At 32.1% G+C, this 17,835-nt stretch overlaps 3 protein-coding genes across 5 annotated transcripts; 1 reads left to right on the top strand and 2 right to left on the bottom strand.

Annotated features, from left to right (window-relative positions):
* Nucleotides 1-1,912: 1,912 nt before the first annotated feature.
* Cda4 (chitin deacetylase Cda4) lies at nucleotides 1,913-6,895 on the top strand. Its single transcript, XM_066734828.1, has 9 exons — nucleotides 1,913-2,336; nucleotides 4,388-4,500; nucleotides 4,597-4,708; nucleotides 5,037-5,164; nucleotides 5,233-5,438; nucleotides 5,544-5,839; nucleotides 5,923-6,169; nucleotides 6,249-6,440; nucleotides 6,502-6,895. Exons 1-9 carry the CDS (start codon nucleotides 2,276-2,278, stop codon nucleotides 6,602-6,604), a joined length of 1,458 nt encoding a protein of 485 aa, XP_066590925.1. The 5' UTR covers nucleotides 1,913-2,275; the 3' UTR covers nucleotides 6,605-6,895.
* A 139-nt stretch (nucleotides 6,896-7,034) lies between these two features.
* LOC136778200 (uncharacterized) lies at nucleotides 7,035-8,170 on the bottom strand. The gene is made up of 3 exons (XM_066734832.1): nucleotides 7,634-8,170; nucleotides 7,358-7,516; nucleotides 7,035-7,230 (listed from the first exon to the last, which is right to left on the bottom strand). The coding sequence occupies exons 1-3, from the start codon at nucleotides 7,815-7,817 to the stop codon at nucleotides 7,112-7,114; spliced, it is 462 nt and encodes a 153-aa protein (XP_066590929.1). The 5' UTR covers nucleotides 7,818-8,170; the 3' UTR covers nucleotides 7,035-7,111.
* Nucleotides 8,171-8,368: 198 nt separating this feature from the next.
* On the bottom strand, nucleotides 8,369-10,484 carry senju (UDP-galactose transporter senju). Of its 3 annotated transcripts, none has more exons than XM_066734831.1 (6): nucleotides 10,115-10,484; nucleotides 9,845-9,959; nucleotides 9,509-9,555; nucleotides 9,172-9,311; nucleotides 9,027-9,095; nucleotides 8,369-8,859 (listed from the first exon to the last, which is right to left on the bottom strand). In XM_066734831.1, the coding sequence occupies exons 1-6, from the start codon at nucleotides 10,200-10,202 to the stop codon at nucleotides 8,380-8,382; spliced, it is 939 nt and encodes a 312-aa protein (XP_066590928.1). In that variant the 5' UTR covers nucleotides 10,203-10,484; the 3' UTR covers nucleotides 8,369-8,379. The 3 variants fall into 3 exon arrangements, with proteins under 3 accessions (XP_066590928.1, XP_066590927.1, XP_066590926.1); XM_066734830.1 differs by having other exon boundaries at nucleotides 8,940-9,095; nucleotides 9,172-9,239; XM_066734829.1 differs by having other exon boundaries at nucleotides 8,940-9,095; nucleotides 10,115-10,479.
* Between the last annotated feature and the right edge of the window lie 7,351 nt (nucleotides 10,485-17,835).

The following is a 17,835-nucleotide window of genomic DNA, read 5'->3' as shown; positions in this document are numbered from 1 at the left end:
TTGTTTAAACTGGATTAAGTTAATTATGCTATATTCTATGTGACATAAAATATAGCAAAATTAACTTAATCCAGTCTAAACAAGGCTTGTGGAACCGGGCCCTAGACCAGAAACGTAAAAATTCATTCATCTCTGTAACTTACATATATTAAGATATATTAATTTTTTATATAATAAGTTTCTGGAAATAAATAGAAAAAAGATTCCAAAATGTGTTATACTAAAATTGATATCTATTTATTGCGGAGATAAATGAATTTTGTTTTGTCCATGCTTTGTACATATGTAGTGAATTCAAGACATTCAAGTATACATTATATACGCCCCACATGCGCCCCACATAGAGTACGCCACTATGCATTTCCCGTTCTCAGATAATAATAGCTGTGTTTTATTTAGCATAAAGTTGCTACACTTTTTACACTTTGTGCACTTTTTAAGGTGTCAACTTATACAATGGACAAAGACAGAAATACGGAAAGTGTTAAAAGTGTAGCTAAATAAAACACAGCTAATACATATGTATGTACATACATATGTACTATATATATATGAACATATAGAAAAACAATTTCCTCCGTTACTTATAAAAAAAACCTTTTTCAACTAAACAATAGCATTTGTAAATATTAATATATGTACATTTTTAAAAAAATAATAATTTAGAGTATATTTTAAGCAATTCGCCAACAGAGTTTATCAGAAATTTTTAATTTTAAGTTCCCCCCTTTCTAAAATTTGAACAATTTGACACTTTACAATATTAAAATACAAACAGAGAAAAGGGAGCCTGAAAGTTTTATTAAATGAAATTCAAGATTTATATTGCATCATCTGTATCTAATAAATTAAATAAATTACGTAAATACATAAATTAAAAAAGGAAATGAGAATGTCAGTCAGTTATTGGAATGATCGATCTTTTTTAAACGCATAAAATGTTTTGGAAAAAATTAAGCAACGTTTGGGATGGTACCCAATATACGGGTGGTTAACTTAAATTCATACATAGAAAGGGTTTGTGGAGTCGAGGTAGAATTCATATAATTAATATGTATACCGTGTATTAAGTCCCGGACATAATTAAAAGGAATAAGATATTAGATATTAAATTAAGTAATTTATAACATCTGAATGGGCAAAAGTTTGTTTCTGTTTTTATTTGCAAACTTTTGACCAGTCAGAAGTTCGAAATAGCTCGGTTTAATATTTAATATATTACTCCTTTCAGTTATGTCCAGGTCCCTTATAGGCATAGGTACCTTAAGTGTAATACAACGACAGAAAGGTGAGAATGTGTTACTTTATACGTATACAAAATGCAAAGTGAGAAATTGCTAAAAATGAATGATAGACAATGTTGTTAGCAAGTGTTTCGCTGTGCATTTTTTATACGTATAAAGCAACACATTCTCGCTTCTCTAGCATTGTATTTCAGGCAGGGTGTGCTTATAGCTTATTTATCTTATTTACCAGCAAAAAGGCAAAAAGGTAAAAAGAGGAGTTTTCTCGATGGGACAAGCCGGACTGGAAGCAACATCGTTCCTGCGTCCCTGCGGTAGGAAAGGAGGAGAGTAGTTGGACTGGTAGGAGAGAGAAAGAGTGGACCGAGATAAGAGTACGATAGAAAGTGGTCAGCCAATGAGCTAAGAACGATTCTTGTTATTGCTGTAGTTTGCAAAGTGGTGTTGTTCTCGTTGCCGTCGTTTTACGAAAAAGATCAACGTAGACATACGTACACACTTAGGATTCCTCGACGCTACCTATTACCTTCCCTTTCTTCCTCGTTATACCTCCCATATTCGTTTCTCTCCCTCTCCCTCCATTTGTATCTTTCTCCATTTCCCTCTCCCTTCTGAATGATTTGTTTTACCCGCTTTAACCTGTTGAGATCGGGGAGAAGGCCACGTAGATGATCGGCAACATTGCTAAGGAGTTGTAGGAGTCAACGGAGTCAACTCTACTGTACTCTCGACAAGTATCGCTGGTCGCTGGTATCAAGGCTAGTGTCAAGTCAGCATAAGAGGGATAAACGAGTACCGTCCAAGCAAAAATACTAAAAGTGCCACACCATCCGAGAGTTGAGGAACTACTTTCAGGTTGGATTAAAATAGTGGCACAGGCCCTCGCGCACGGGGAAAAAAACCTGGGAGAAGAGAGCAAAATAAACAGGAAGCAAACTTTGTTAGTCGTGTGTCTGTGCAGTGCATGAGTGTACTTGAAAGTGAAAGAACGCGAAAGATTATCGCGCACGGGGCCACCTGACACGGAAGAAATGACGGCCCCAGCCAGGACTATTCCGTTCCTCTACGTTTTTCTCTTAGTCATTCTCGCAGGTACTCTTCATTCTTCAATTTCTTTTAATCTACTTCTTAGATATCCCATACTGTGTAAACAATTGCAGCCCTCTTTGTGCTAAATAGATATATATTTGTCGCTGAAAATTAACTATAATAGCAAGAGACGAGCAAAATATTAACGAAACAAATAGAAATAAGAGAGAGGATGAGAGAACGAGAAGGACGAAGGAAATAATGAAAAAACAAAAGGTACAGGAAAGGTAGAGGAGAGAGGAAAGGGAAGGCGTGTGAAATTCTCATTGATTCCGAACGGGGTTTCTCTTGGATTTACATAACAATCTTTTCACATATCGTTGCACTTTCTTTTAAACTTTGATTTTACCCGCAGTATTCGTGCTGATGAAATAAGTTTTCAGAGGACTCAAAATTATTGTAATGCTCTATTTTTGGAAGTGCACCAAGTCATACATTGCATGAAATATTTTGAGACTTTTACTGATGGGGGAAGGGGGGGAGGAGGGAGAAACGACACAACGAGTCTCGTCACTGCTGCAATACGAGTTTGTGTCGCTACACGATCCGCACCTTCACTTTTCCCTTTTTGCTCTAAAATGTTTTATTTCGTCGACTGAGGCCGTTTAGTCAGATAAAATACTCTAGTTACTCGACACCCTATAGAGTACGAATAAGAATTAGCAACCAATTTTTATAATTTGACTCTCTATATATACATGTAAATTCACCATCTACTCGCTCAAACATGTGTAATATTTATTTTATGCAATAAGAAAACGATGGATAAAATTATAAATGTTTATATTTTGCGTACTTGAAATTGTTTCGTAAAATCCACACGTTTTCACATAATTCATTCACCTTTGATTTCTTTATGTGCCAGTGCCTATATGTATACAGCTCTGCTCATGTGTACCGACGAGTAGTCACACTCAACAGGTGGTCACTTGTCCTTAAACTGTCTGGAATACTTATAACTAGATTCTTCGCTTTCTCAAACTTTTCTGATCCACTTGAAATTTCTCCCGATAAATTCCTCAACATATCATTCGTATCTTTCGTCATTCTTAAATTCATATACACAGTATTGTTTAGCGTTATCAATGGTTTGAACTACAGATTTTTAACGCGTCTAACCTCTCCACTTTCCACCCTTTTCTACGTAGTATCAGAGAGGGGGCCTTGAATAGACGATGGTGCGTGCGGCCAACGATATTTTTTACCGATTTTCAATTATTCCACTTCTCAACTTGTGAAATTTTTCAATGAAAATATAATAGCCAGCATTGAAAAAAGCAGAATACATAAAAATATTATCATAAGGAAAAGTTACTAGCTCTTTTAGGAGATGTCCACACTAATGTAAATGTTTCTCCCTCAAATTTAGTGTTCTCTTACCAGTCACGTGACTTTCAAATTCTACACAAGTGTATGTTTTCTGAAGTAGAATGCATACATACGGGGCATTCGCTCACATACAACATATATTAGCATGTCGAAACAAAGTGCCTCGTAAATTCGTGGATTTAATCGTACATTAGTACGCAGTTTTGAAAAGTTTTCGAAAGCAGATACGAGAACTTGCATAAAAATATAGTATGCTTTAATTTAAGAAAACATCAATGACTTTGAAACGTAGAAAAAATGCAAATCCGTCTTACGGTATTTTATAAAACTGTCAAAGATATTCGGGTGACCCGCTTGAAAAGCCCAGCATCTGTATATTCATGAGGTTAGGTGAAAAGTATATAAAAACACGTGAGATAAGAGAAAATTGGAAATTTTGGTTTTTATCGTGAAAGGCGATTAGCATTGGAACTTTATAGTACAGCTGTTTAAAAATCATCTACCTGTCCTGACTATGATTTTCGAAATTCTTGGAAGTATTCGATTTCTATTGATGCGAGAAATCACGTATACTAAAGAAGTAGCGGTTCTTCGAAAGTCTTCTGTAGCCCGTAGTCGTTACAAAAAAGACGATGACCTTTTAATTGGATTTTTCTTTTATTTTATTTCTCATTCAATGATACCGATCGAACTTAATAAACAATTCTCATCGTCTGTATGCGTAGCTAATTGCCAAAAAAAGAAGGAGGACGAGAAGAAGGATGAGGAATTTAGATGCCCGGAAGGTCAAGGAAACGGAAACTTTGCGGATCCCGCAACGTGCAGAAGATTTTATCAGGTAAATGTTACAATAATGCAGCAGAAATAAATAAATTCTCTCAGGACGATTGACCTTATTTTTTTAATATATTATATTATGTTGGGTTTGTGTTAGTGCGTCGATGGATATCCATACCTGAACAGATGTCCATCGGGACTTCACTTCGACGACATCAGCAAGTTCTGTACGTTCAGGAACGAGGCTCGATGTGGCCCAATCCCCACCAGTAAGTATCTATCATGACTATACTGGTCATACATGCCACACGTTTTTAGATAGGTCGTTTAGTTGTGCCCCCAAACTCAAATTCAGGATCGGCAAATTTTCTATCAAGAAAAATTTGCAAGAGTATAAGTAACAAAGCATATAGAAAAACTTATTGTAGTCGCATGGTAAAGCAGTCTGGAAGCAAACACAAAAGAGTTGATGTAACGTCCCGCTTTAAGGAATACAAAATACAAATAAATGATCGCTTAAATCGTGACTCTCTTTAATCTTAGAACGAGTGTACGATGAGTCCCTTTGCAGGATATTGTTTCGTTTTAAAATTTCAGCCCCAGCACCAGTGACCGAACCACCAACAGATCTGGCAGATAGATGCGATTATTCCGAATGTCAATTGCCTTATTGTTTCTGCTCTCGCGATGGAACAATTATACCTGGTGGCTTGAATCCTGAAGACGTACGAACCTTAATTTCATGGTAATTGCTAGTAAAATATCTTTCAATTATTTCATCTTTCAATTACAGACACCTCAAATGATAATCATGACCTTTGACGGAGCTATAAACCACAATAATTTTGATCACTATCAAAAAATTTTCGCCAAGGATCGGCTAAATCCTAACAATTGTCCCTTGAAAGGAACTTTCTTCATTTCGCACGAATATTGCAATTACAATATGGTGCAGAGTCTGGCTCACGATGGCCATGAAATAGCGACTGAAACTATCTCGTAAGTATTGAGGAATTAATGTCTATTAAATAATAGAGGCTTTCTTTTTCCGTGGAACAGAAAAAGAGAAAGAAAAAATAAACCCGTGAATTTGTTTGGTTTCAGGCTGCAGAAGGGTTTGGAAGATAAGGGATTTGAAGAATGGGTTGGCGAGATGATAGGTATGCGAGAGATTTTAAAGCATTTTAGCAACATCAGCACTAGCGAAGTGGTGGGTATGCGTGCCCCCTATTTAAAGCCTGGACGAAATACTCAATACAAGGTGCTCGAAGATTTTGGTTACATATACGATAGCAGCATTGGAATCTCACCGTTGAAAACACCCATTTGGCCCTATACTTTGGATTACAAAATTCCGCACGAATGTAAAGCTGGCACTTGTCCTACCAAATCTTTCCCAGGTAAGGGGGTCTTACTTGCAAAAGCGCACGTTGATAATATTATCCTTGTCATTATTCTTTCTACAAATCATTTTCATCCTCAGGAATCTGGGAATTACCTCTAAATGCGCATTACGTGGAGAGTTACGAAGGAGGCCACTGCCCATATTTGGACCAATGCGTGCTACACAATCATGATCCGGAAGAAGTTTTTGAGTGGCTGCAGGAAGATTTTCGTCGTTACTACGATCAAAACCGCGCACCATATATGATGCCCTTCCATACCAATTGGTTCCAGATCAAAGAGCTTGAACGAGGCTTAGCTAAATTCCTTGACTGGGCCGTGACTTTGTTAGTAGAATTCGATCTATTTTAAGAAACTGAGTTTTTATTCAATTTCGCAAATTATTTATTTTTCTCCATTTCACAGACCAGATGTTTACTTTGTAACAGCTACGCAAGCGCTCACTTGGATGACTGATCCAAAACCGCTCAAAACTTTAAATAGTTACGAAGGATGGTCTTGCAAAAGGAAAGAAAATATTCCAGGCCCTCCCTGTAATAACCCCAATAAATGTGCTTTAGATTTTAAGCCAGCAGAATCAAATTTTACTACAACAAGGTACGGAAATAAATCATGTGTGTCTATGATGATATTAATGCATTCTCTTTATCCTTTGCAGGTATTTAGAAACGTGTCGGGAATGTCCAAATAAGTATCCATGGCTAGGAGATGCTAAAGGTACTGGCTTATTCAATGATATTTACAATCCTGAAAAACTTTAAGAATTAAATTTTATCGAATGTATTTGCTTTTTATTTTCTTTTTATTTAAGAAAAATATACACTTACAAAATAAAAAAAATTCTGAAAAATATTAATATTGCTCATTTTATTTTTATCAATATAAGTTTTTCAAGACTGTTGTCAGAATGTTGCTAAAATATATATTAGGGGCATATAAGACTCCTGATATATTAATAAATTTGACTCAAGATCTACAAAATATTATACAAAATTCAAGCTTTTTTATCGATTTTAAACAATAAATTTGTATTCCACGTATATTACTTTTATATGCTGTTAAGTTTATATAAATAAAACTTTTTTATTTTGTGTAACAACTATTATTAAATAAAGAATTATCATAGTAAACTCAATTTAAAATATCAGATAATTTAATAATACAGTAGAATTAAGATGCAATACTTTAGCATAGCTTTATCATGATCTTTTATTTTCATATAGTACTTGCACATAAATTTTCACACTATTAATATCTATATAAAGTTTTTAGGCATCTTTGCTAAGCCACTTTGGTAATAGGTTACCACCACTTGTGATACCATTCCTCGGTCTATGCAATGGGAAGTATGGACGCAAAACTTCTCCCATTTTTTTCGAATACAAAGCTATAAAAAACAATACAATCATTTTCTGCAACTTTTTGTACATTTTAAATGAAATTAATATAAGACATTATAATAAATCTATGACCAATTGGAATATAAAACGATTTTTTCTAATGTTTATACATACCATCAATGGGAAACAAATGTGGATGTGTTTTAGATACCTCATAGATCATAATCATTTCAGATCTTATTGTTTGTAATCGAAAATAATCATAAGCCATTATACCTAAACAAGCAACACCAATGGCTGCTGTTCTTATCATCCAAGGATGAGCATAAAGCCCTAAAAATGAAGAAACAAAAGTTTGTAAATATTAGCATATGAAACGGTATATACAAGGCGTACTTATTATGTAATAGTAAATTTGAGAGTAATACATTAATAGGTTATATTGCATACATGTTTTTTTGAAGGCCCTTCCACGCGTTATGAAAAATTCAGACCCAAGCAGTGCCGATATAAATACGAGGCTTGTACCAGTATTATCTTTAGGTAATAACGCAGGACACTTAGGTTCAATATAAGAGTTTTCAATTAAGTTTTTCCAATACCCGGGTCCAACTATTAATTTTTCATCAGACATTTTTGTCGATCTGTATTCTGCTCCCGTCAATTAAAGATTTCTATTTCCACTGACGTGAAGCCTTCAGGATAACTCCAACACTGTTACTTTTATTGCTAAAAGTTTTATAAGCTACTTATCAATTACTTATCAATTGCCATTGAACAACAATCTTAATTTCGACCGACTTTCCGAACTAAACTTGGTGAACCGATATAAGATGCAAACTGCACTCTGCAGAGTGCAGACACTTTTCAGTCTCAGCACTCTGCACTTCGTACTTCGGCAGGTTAGTTTAGTAAGTGTGATTTAGAGCAGTATAGAGTGGAGTGCGAAAAACTGAAATATAATATCAAGTATCAACGAGAGAGTGGATTGAGCCGAATAACAAACACAGACAACATAACCCAAAAACTGTGTAAAATCTCAACATAGCAGCATTAAAATCACTAGACGAATAGATAAAAGTTGCTCACCCTACTAAAAAACTATATTTAAAACGTGTAATGGTAATGAAAATGAAAGCTGTTTTTGGTAAAAAATTTTATTAGAAAATTTAAGAGCATAACTATTTTAAAAAACTCTATACTAGATTTTCTTCTTCTTCAATGTCTTTTTCTGGCTTAATATTGATGACTGGATTTTGCGAATATAAGACCACAGCATAACTCACCATTGCAATAGAAATTATTGTGTTGGAATAAATAGGAATATGAAAAATTATCCAGCATAAAATTGCTGTAAACACTAGTTCTAGTGCACTAGCAAAGGTTTTTAAGATAGAATTTAAATTTTTTAAAAAGAAACTAGTTATTATACCTACTGCTGCATTATTTATCATAATTAAAATTATTTTTGGCTGTGTAAAAATACTGTGATGATTATTATTATTAAATTGGATGGCAAAACTATTTGGCACATTAATTAATATTACAAATGCTATAATATTGCAAATAATACTATCAAAATACATAAATATATTTTGTAAAAATATATTTATATTCGCTCCCTTTCCTTTAAGCAAATATTCATTATACACACCAGCCAGGCAAGAACAAATTACCTGAAAATGATAAGTTTTGTAAATTATACATAGTTACAGCAATTAATACTAAAGATTTTCTACAGTTCTAAGATCTTTACCTGTATAACAATAAAAATAATATTTATATTAATATGAAAGTTTGTTTCAAAATTTTCACTGTTTTGACTTATATGAATATGTTTTACCATACAGCCTATAGTTAAAATGAATAATGAAATCCATTGTTTCATAGATAAATATTTTTTAAAAACCAACTGTAAAATAAATAGGTCATTAGAATAGATGATTGAAATAGACTTTTGCATCCTGCTATATATTCTAAATCTCTACCTGAAATATAATACCAGTGACAACAACTCGAAACTGAAGTAGAATATAATATGTTGTTGGATCAAATTCTGCCAAATTCACAAATGCCAAATTGTTGTAGAGGCAGTACAAAATGGAAGGTATCATATAAAGTAGCAGTACTAATCGAAGAAAATGTAATTTTATTTCAATTTGGCAATAACAAGTTCTTTTTTTAAATAAGAATTTTCTTTGTAATAGTCTATATTGAAAGCTTCTATTTAGATAATATTCAAAAGTAAATTAAAATAAAAATTAACTTTTTATATAATTTGGGCAAAATATATCGGTAATCATGAAATATTTTTGTATAACTTACCATTTTTATGATGAATGATTTCATGGGCTAATTCCACTGGTTTATTCCTAAACGAAAGATTGTATATGTCAATAATCTCTACTGTACGTCAATTAATTTATACAGGGTTGTTCGGATAAAAAGAATCGGACCATGTATATAAAATGCTGTTTACCTTTGTAACTAGAACAGATAGCAATTTTTGCTATAAGACCTTTTTGAAGCGTCTTTTGATTTGCATTCAGAAAGGTTTTATAGCAAAAATTGCTATCTCTTTTAGTTACGAAGTTAAACAACATTTCATATTCATGGTCTGATTCGTTTTATCTGAATAACCCTGTATAACCAAATTCTTACTTATAACAATATAATATTGCAGAAACAATCAATTTTAGGATTTCTGTTGCTAGAACAACAATCACTGTATTGTACTCATAATGTCCTTTTGTTTGTGACCAAGTGACAATAATACCTATGAAAACAAATATTAATGTTCATTTATAGAAAGTCATTTGTATCAGAAATATCATGAATAATGAAATCTTAAATGAAAGATACTATGTTACAACATATTTTTCACAAATGGGATAAATGATATATTTTAAATTATATGAACTGTATAATAACCTTGATTAACAAAGAGAGCCATATAGGTAATAAAAATAACAAAACTCCATCTGCCTGGGAATAGTTCACCCCAATTAGTAGAACCCATTATAAGTTAGACACCTTGAGCTTTATTAATATATTTTTATTATTATTAGTTAACAAATATTTGCAACAACAACTATAAACAACACAAAAAGCTCATATGGACTTCCATAGTTTCATGCTTATCGGCTGAAATTGCCTGAGATTTTATTTTGCTTTTATCCCGTTTTGATAATAAATGATAAAGAAATTCAAGTTATGCGAGTTGTTGTAGGGGAGGGGAACCGGATGAGTAGCCTACGGCACACTATGCTGAATTTCGTGCTAGAATGCTTGCTAGAATTGTGAAGACCAATGATGATTCAGTTATGAATTAAATATAATAATCTCATTGGTCCTCACTCCTCACAAATCTAGCAAGCATTCTACATAGCACGAAATCCAGCATAGTCTGCCGTAGGCTTTAGTTGGTAGCATTCAGCAGAGGTAGCAGCTCAGTAACGTTACCAGATTTCTTTTTAAACTTCTACTTCTATTGGATAAAATTATAGGATCTAAGAGTAATAGCCAATAACATACACCGCTCCCTCAACATTTGTCTCTGCTGAATGCTACCATTGAGTACTGTTCAAAACTGAATCATGTACAATGACCGCCACCGCCACTAATGGCCTGCAAGATTTTTTTGATGCGTTTAGGAACCATACTTCCCCATGGATTTTTCCCCGCCTGGACTGAGTGACAAGGTTGCCAAGTGTAGTACTTTCGGTACTACATACCGTAGTACCCAAAAGCGACATATCCTATAGCGTAGTACTATTTTGGGTACTACGCTATAGTCGCTGCTGATACTACTGGTCGGCGGAAATACGTCAGAGGGTAGAGACTGTAGAGGGACCGCAATATAGATATTTCTAATTACTAATTTCAAAATACATAATGCATGGTCCGTGAGCCAAGACAAATGTTAGTATATACATACCACAAGTTATAAAGTAATATAAAGAAATAAAGTGACAGTTTTAATCTTACTGACAGCTGATGTACTGATGGTATAAGTGAATAAATAAAGTGACGAAATTTGTAAAATGTACATAAAAATAATTTTTAAAAGTATATAAAGGACTGAACATTTTAGATAAGTATAACAATAAATTTTATAATATAAAATGTAAGATATAAATATTTTGTGGTACTTTGTGGGATTTTATTTCAGATTAAATTATAGTAATGTGTTTACTATGTCACTGTGCTGAGGATGGAGCTATGCAGATTTTCAAAATTAAAATAAAGGAATAGACTAAACATAATGTGGTTATTGTGTCATCGTTGAGATTCAAACTATGTTAATTGAGACGGATAATAAAATAAACGAGTGAAAAAACTGGGTAAATACAATAATAAATAAAGAAGCTGACAAATTAGATATATAATATAAAATGTAAGATATTTTATAGTACTTTCTGGGATTTTATTTCAGATTAAATTATAGTAATGTGTTTACTATGTCACTACTGAGGATGGAGCTATGTGGATTGAACATTAAAATGAAAGGAATAGATTCACCATATTATGGTTACTGTGTCATCGCTGAGGATCAAACTGTGTTAATTGAGATGAATATTAAAATAAACAAGTCAACACATTGGGTAAATACGATACAAATAAAGAAGCTGACAGATTACATTTGTAATTTCAAATGTAAGATTTTATATAGTACGTTTTGGGATTTTGTTTCAGATTAAATTATTGTAAAGTGTTTACTATGTCAATGCTGAGAATGGAGCTATGTGGATTGAACATTAAAACAAAAGGAATAGATTCACCATAATGTTGTTTCTGTGTCATCGCTGATGAGGATCAAACTGTGTTAATTGAGACAGACATTAAAATAAATGAGTCAGCATTTTGGGTAAATACAATAATAAATAAAGAAAATGACAGAATAAATATATAATATAAAATGTAAGATGTTTTATAGTACTTTGTGGGATTTTGTTTCAGATTAAATTATAGTAATGTACGTGTGTTTACTGTATCACTGCTGAGGATGAAGCTATGTGGATCGAACATTAAAAGAAAAGAATAGATTCACCATAATGTGGTTACTGTGTCATCGCTGAGGATCAAACTGTGATAATTGAGATGAATATTAAAATAAAGAAGCTGACAGATTAGATATATAATATAACATGTTAGATATTTTACAGTACTTTGTGGGATTTTATTTAAAGTTAATATATGTAAAATAAAATTTTTGTTTTCTTTTTACAATTGTATCTATATTAATTACTATATGTTGCAATCTCTTAAAATTAAGCCTCTGCTTTTATTAGCAAACTAATAGTTCCACACGGCAGTGATGCCAGAATCAAGCTTTTAGCAACAAAAATGAAGATAAGCGCTAGCCAGCAGGAGTATAGAAAATTTAAAGGGAAGCGGTACAAACACAACTATGCCTGGAGAGCATAGGTGTGATTTGGACTTCAGGCAACATTGGCTTTAGAAGAAGAGCGACTACCGCTAACCGTGACATTTTTACGTGTTATCCGTGTGAAGTGGTGCTGCGTTTACCTAAAAACTCAAAGCAAATAAAAATGCTTTTCCTAAATTGATTTGTAATATTGATAAAATGGTCAAATGTAGCCATTAATTAATTAGATTTGGTAATAAATACAGAAAATGCGTTTTATTATAACAAATGAGTTGAGGTAAAATAAACTCAATGTTTTTATATTAATCTGTTAACAAATGCATTTTTTTATTTATTATTGAGTCCAATAAATTAATGGTTATTAAAAAAAAAATTCCTTGTAATGAAAAAAAAAATGAAAAAATTCTAAACTTCACCAAGACTCGAACACGAGCCCACCGCATGACAAACGACAACCTTACCACCTGCGCTACAGCGCTCACTTGATGTACCAAGAGCAAAACAGCCTTTTAAAGACTGACTACAATTCTTTCACTAACTCGTCATAAACGATCAAGAATTAGCTGCAATAATAAATACATTTATCTCCATAGCATTATTGCACTAAATTTATTATGTTTTTAATTTGAAGCATACATTTTACATGAAGATACGATACTTTAAGGATGTTCATGCAATACTTTAAATACAAAACTATTCATATGCTGGTTTATCATAGTTATTCGACTACATATAACAAATATTATAATATTACTTAATTAATTTATGATAGTTGAGCATATGAGTAGTTTTGTATATAGAGTACTGAATGGTTTTAAATTATCATATCTTCATGCAAAATGTATGCTTCAAATTAAAAACAATAAATTTAGTACAATAATGCTATGTAGATAAATGTATTTATTATTACAGCTAATTCTTGATCGTTTATGACGAGTTAGTGAAAGAATTGTAGTCAGTCTTTAAAAGGCTGTTTTGCTCTTGGTACATCAAGTGAGCGCTGTAGCGCAGGCGGTAAGGTTGCCGTTTGTCATGCGGTGGGCTCGTGTTCGAGTCTTGGTGAAGTTTAAAATTTTTTCATTTTTTTTTCATTACAAGGAATTTTTTTTTTAATAACCATTAATTTATTGGACTCTATAATAAATAAAAAAATGCATTTATTAACAGATTAATATAAAAACATTGAGTTTATTTTACCTCAACTCATTTGTTATAATAAAACGCATTTGTTGTATTTATTACCAAATCTAATTAATTAATGGCTACATTTGACCATTTTATCAAAATTAAAAATCAATTTAGGAAAAGCATTTTTATTTTATTTATTCACTTATACCATAAGTACATCAGCTGTCAGATAGATCAAAGCTGTCACTACTCCTTATTTCTTTATTACACTTTATTTTTCCGTATAAAAAACATTTGTCTTCGTTCACGCCGTTCACGGTGACAGGCTGTGAATATAATATATATAATTTTTGATATATTACGTTCTGTATTTAAGATGGCTACTGACGTATTTCCGCTGGCAGTATACTTTGTGCAGTCTGCATTCCTTATATCAAAATTCACTTACTATAGAGCGTAGTACTATTCAAGATGGCGGACTTGGCAACCTTGATCCTGCGAGTGCGCGCCTATCAAAAACCAACTTGTTTTTTGGAAATAAACCAAGAGAAAACCAGCGGCAGAAAATATATGTTAATTGTCTCTTTTAAACCTCATCCTTGCAATTTGGGAGTATTAAGGAGCTACACCATCCAAGGTTGCCAAGTGTAGTACTTTCGGTACTACCGTAGTACCCAAAAGCGACATATCCTATAGCGTAGTACTATTTTGGGTACTACGCTATAGTCGCTGCTGATACTACTGGTCGGCGGAAATACGTCAGAGGGTAGAGACTGTAGAGGGACCGCAATATAGATATTTCTAATTACTAATTTCAAAATACATAATGCATGGTCCGTGAGCCAAGACAAATGTTAGTATATACATACCACAAGTTATAAAGTAATATAAAGAAATAAAGTGACAGTTTTAATCTTACTGACAGCTGATGTACTGATGGTATAAGTGAATAAATAAAGTGACGAAATTTGTAAAATGTACATAAAAATGATTTTTAAAAGTATATAAAGGACTGAACATTTTAGATAAGTATAACAATAAATTTTATAATATAAAATGTAAGATATAAATATTTTGTGGTACTTTGTGGGATTTTATTTCAGATTAAATTATAGTAATGTGTTTACTATGTCACTGTGCTGAGGATGGAGCTATGCAGATTTTCAAAATTAAAATAAAGGAATAGACTAAACATAATGTGGTTATTGTGTCATCGTTGAGATTCAAACTATGTTAATTGAGACGGATAATAAAATAAACGAGTGAAAAAACTGGGTAAATACAATAATAAATAAAGAAGCTGACAAATTAGATATATAATATAAAATGTAAGATATTTTATAGTACTTTCTGGGATTTTATTTCAGATTAAATTATAGTAATGTGTTTACTATGTCACTACTGAGGATGGAGCTATGTGGATTGAACATTAAAATGAAAGGAATAGATTCACCATATTATGGTTACTGTGTCATCGCTGAGGATCAAACTGTGTTAATTGAGATGAATATTAAAATAAACAAGTCAACACATTGGGTAAATACGATACAAATAAAGAAGCTGACAGATTACATTTGTAATTTCAAATGTAAGATTTTATATAGTACGTTTTGGGATTTTGTTTCAGATTAAATTATTGTAAAGTGTTTACTATGTCAATGCTGAGAATGGAGCTATGTGGATTGAACATTAAAACAAAAGGAATAGATTCACCATAATGTTGTTTCTGTGTCATCGCTGATGAGGATCAAACTGTGTTAATTGAGACAGACATTAAAATAAATGAGTCAGCATTTTGGGTAAATACAATAATAAATAAAGAAAATGACAGAATAAATATATAATATAAAATGTAAGATGTTTTATAGTACTTTGTGGGATTTTGTTTCAGATTAAATTATAGTAATGTACGTGTGTTTACTGTATCACTGCTGAGGATGAAGCTATGTGGATCGAACATTAAAAGAAAAGAATAGATTCACCATAATGTGGTTACTGTGTCATCGCTGAGGATCAAACTGTGATAATTGAGATGAATATTAAAATAAAGAAGCTGACAGATTAGATATATAATATAACATGTTAGATATTTTACAGTACTTTGTGGGATTTTATTTAAAGTTAATATATGTAAAATAAAATTTTTGTTTTCTTTTTACAATTGTATCTATATTAATTACTATATGTTGCAATCTCTTAAAATTAAGCCTCTGCTTTTATTATCAAACTAATAGTTCCACACGGCAGTGATGCCAGAATCAAGCTTTTAGCAACAAAAATGAAGATAAGCGCTAGCCAGCAGCAGTATAGAAAGTTTAAAGGGAAGCGGTACAAACACAACTATGCCTGGAGAGCATAGGTGTGATTTGGACTTCAGGCAACATTGGCGTCAGAAGAAGAGCGACTACCGCTAACCGTGACATTTTTACGTGTCATCCGAGTGAAGTGGTGCTGCGTTTACCTAAAAACTCAAAGCAAATAAAAATGCTTTTCCTAAATTGATTTTTAATATCGATAAAATGGTCAAATGTAGCCATTAATTAATTAGATTTGGTAATAAATACAGAAAATGCGTTTTATTATAACAAATGAGTTGAGGTAAAATAAACTCAATGTTTTTATATTAATCTGTTAACAAATGCATTTTTTTATTTATTATTGAGTCCAATAAATTAATGGTTATTAAAAAAAAAATTACTTGTATTGAAAAAAAAATGAAAAAATTTTAAACTTCACCAAGACTCGAACACGAGCCCACCGAATGACAAACGGCAACCTTACCGCCTGCGCTACAGCGCTCACCTGATGTACCAAGAGCAAAACAGCCTTTTAAAGACTGACTACAATTCTTTCACTAACTCGTCATAAACGATCAAAAATTAGCTGCAATAATAAATACATTTATCTCCACAGCATTATTGCACTAAATTTATTATGTTTTTAATTTGAATCATACATTTTACATGAAGATACGATACTTTAAGGGTGTTCATGCAATACTCTAAATACAAAACTATTCATATGCTGGTTTATCATAGTTATTCGACTACATATAACAAATATTATAATATTAATTAATTTATGATAGTTGAGCATATGAATAGTTTTGTATATAGAGTACTGAATGGTTACCCTTAAATTATCATATCTTCATGCAAAATGTATGCTTCAAATTAAAAACAATAAATTTAGTACAATAATGCTATGTAGATAAATGTATTTATTATTACAGCTAATTCTTGATCGTTTATGACGAGTTAGTGAAAGAATTGTAGTCAGTCTTTAAAAGGCTGTTTTGCTCTTGGTACATCAGGTGAGGTACATACTAGATTGTCCGAAAACTTTTGTAGAAGTGAGTCGACTACCTATATGACTAGTGAATATGGCCGAAATCTAGTAATATATTGCTATAATGTCGTAAGGCATTTATTGTAGTATTCATTTAGATATCAAGATGAGAAAAAGATAATTGAATAATCTTCAAGATAACGTCAATTTAAAGAAGCAGAAGAAAAAACTGCAAAATAAATGTAATTAAGAAAAACTATGGATCTTAGATAAGTAAAAACGTTTGAATAATTTAAAGTATTTATATATTGAATTTACTAGTGTTACTTTGTGGAAATATATTTTGTACAAATATGATTTAGGTGTTTGTGGCTTTCGCAAAGGATTAAAGAAATGCAGCATAAATGTTTATCAGAATAATAATGAGAGACGAGACAAAAATGACTGATAAGTGTAATTAAAATATTCATGCGTACTTTATTGACATATATGTCATCTGGTATAACTTTTACTGCTACAATGTTCATATTAATTATGATTTTATGATGAGAAACGCATGGGTCAAAGAAGGCAATACTTCTTACAAGGTAAATGTAAACAATTTGCAAATGTATTATACTTTCAATTTCAAATATAAAACTGTGTCTTAACTGTTTAGTTGATTAATTATTTAGATATTACTTTTATCGCTGGAATGATATCTTGCTCATATCTACGATGAGCAGAAATAAGAAGATATGAAGGACTTTCGACTAATCCCATCCATGTATATTGCTTCCTTTGGCACAGAGTTTATGGTTAGTAATCGCAAGGTATATGTAATTTTTATTACAGTGTTTATTAATTC

Source organism: Prorops nasuta, unplaced genomic scaffold (genome assembly GCF_024137725.1).
Source record: "Prorops nasuta isolate Cenicafe-Biocafe unplaced genomic scaffold, Cenicafe_Pnas_1.2 PNAS00013, whole genome shotgun sequence".
In the NCBI taxonomy this organism is placed as follows: domain Eukaryota; kingdom Metazoa; phylum Arthropoda; class Insecta; order Hymenoptera; family Bethylidae; genus Prorops; species Prorops nasuta.
The sequence above is the reverse complement of the archived record's forward strand: the minus strand, read 5'-3'. Positions and strand labels throughout refer to the sequence as shown.

Coding starts and splice junctions, on each gene's coding strand:
- senju (XM_066734829.1), bottom strand. CDS start 10,202: ATGGGTTCTACTAATTGGGGTGAACTATTCCCAGGCAGATGGAGTTTT. Junction 9,312..9,508: donor AATCATTCATCATAAAAATG/GTAAGTTATACA, acceptor TTCTTCGATTAG/TACTGCTACTTTATATGATA. Junction 9,096..9,171: donor TCACTGGTATTATATTTCAG/GTAGAGATTTAG, acceptor TTTATTTTACAG/TTGGTTTTTAAAAAATATTT.
- LOC136778200 (XM_066734832.1), bottom strand. CDS start 7,817: ATGTCTGATGAAAAATTAATAGTTGGACCCGGGTATTGGAAAAACTTA. Junction 7,517..7,633: donor AAGGGCCTTCAAAAAAACAT/GTATGCAATATA, acceptor CTTCATTTTTAG/GGCTTTATGCTCATCCTTGG. Junction 7,231..7,357: donor ACATTTGTTTCCCATTGATG/GTATGTATAAAC, acceptor TGTTTTTTATAG/CTTTGTATTCGAAAAAAATG.
- Cda4 (XM_066734828.1), top strand. CDS start 2,276: ATGACGGCCCCAGCCAGGACTATTCCGTTCCTCTACGTTTTTCTCTTA. Junction 2,337..4,387: donor TCTCTTAGTCATTCTCGCAG/GTACTCTTCATT, acceptor CTGTATGCGTAG/CTAATTGCCAAAAAAAGAAG. Junction 4,501..4,596: donor CGTGCAGAAGATTTTATCAG/GTAAATGTTACA, acceptor GGTTTGTGTTAG/TGCGTCGATGGATATCCATA.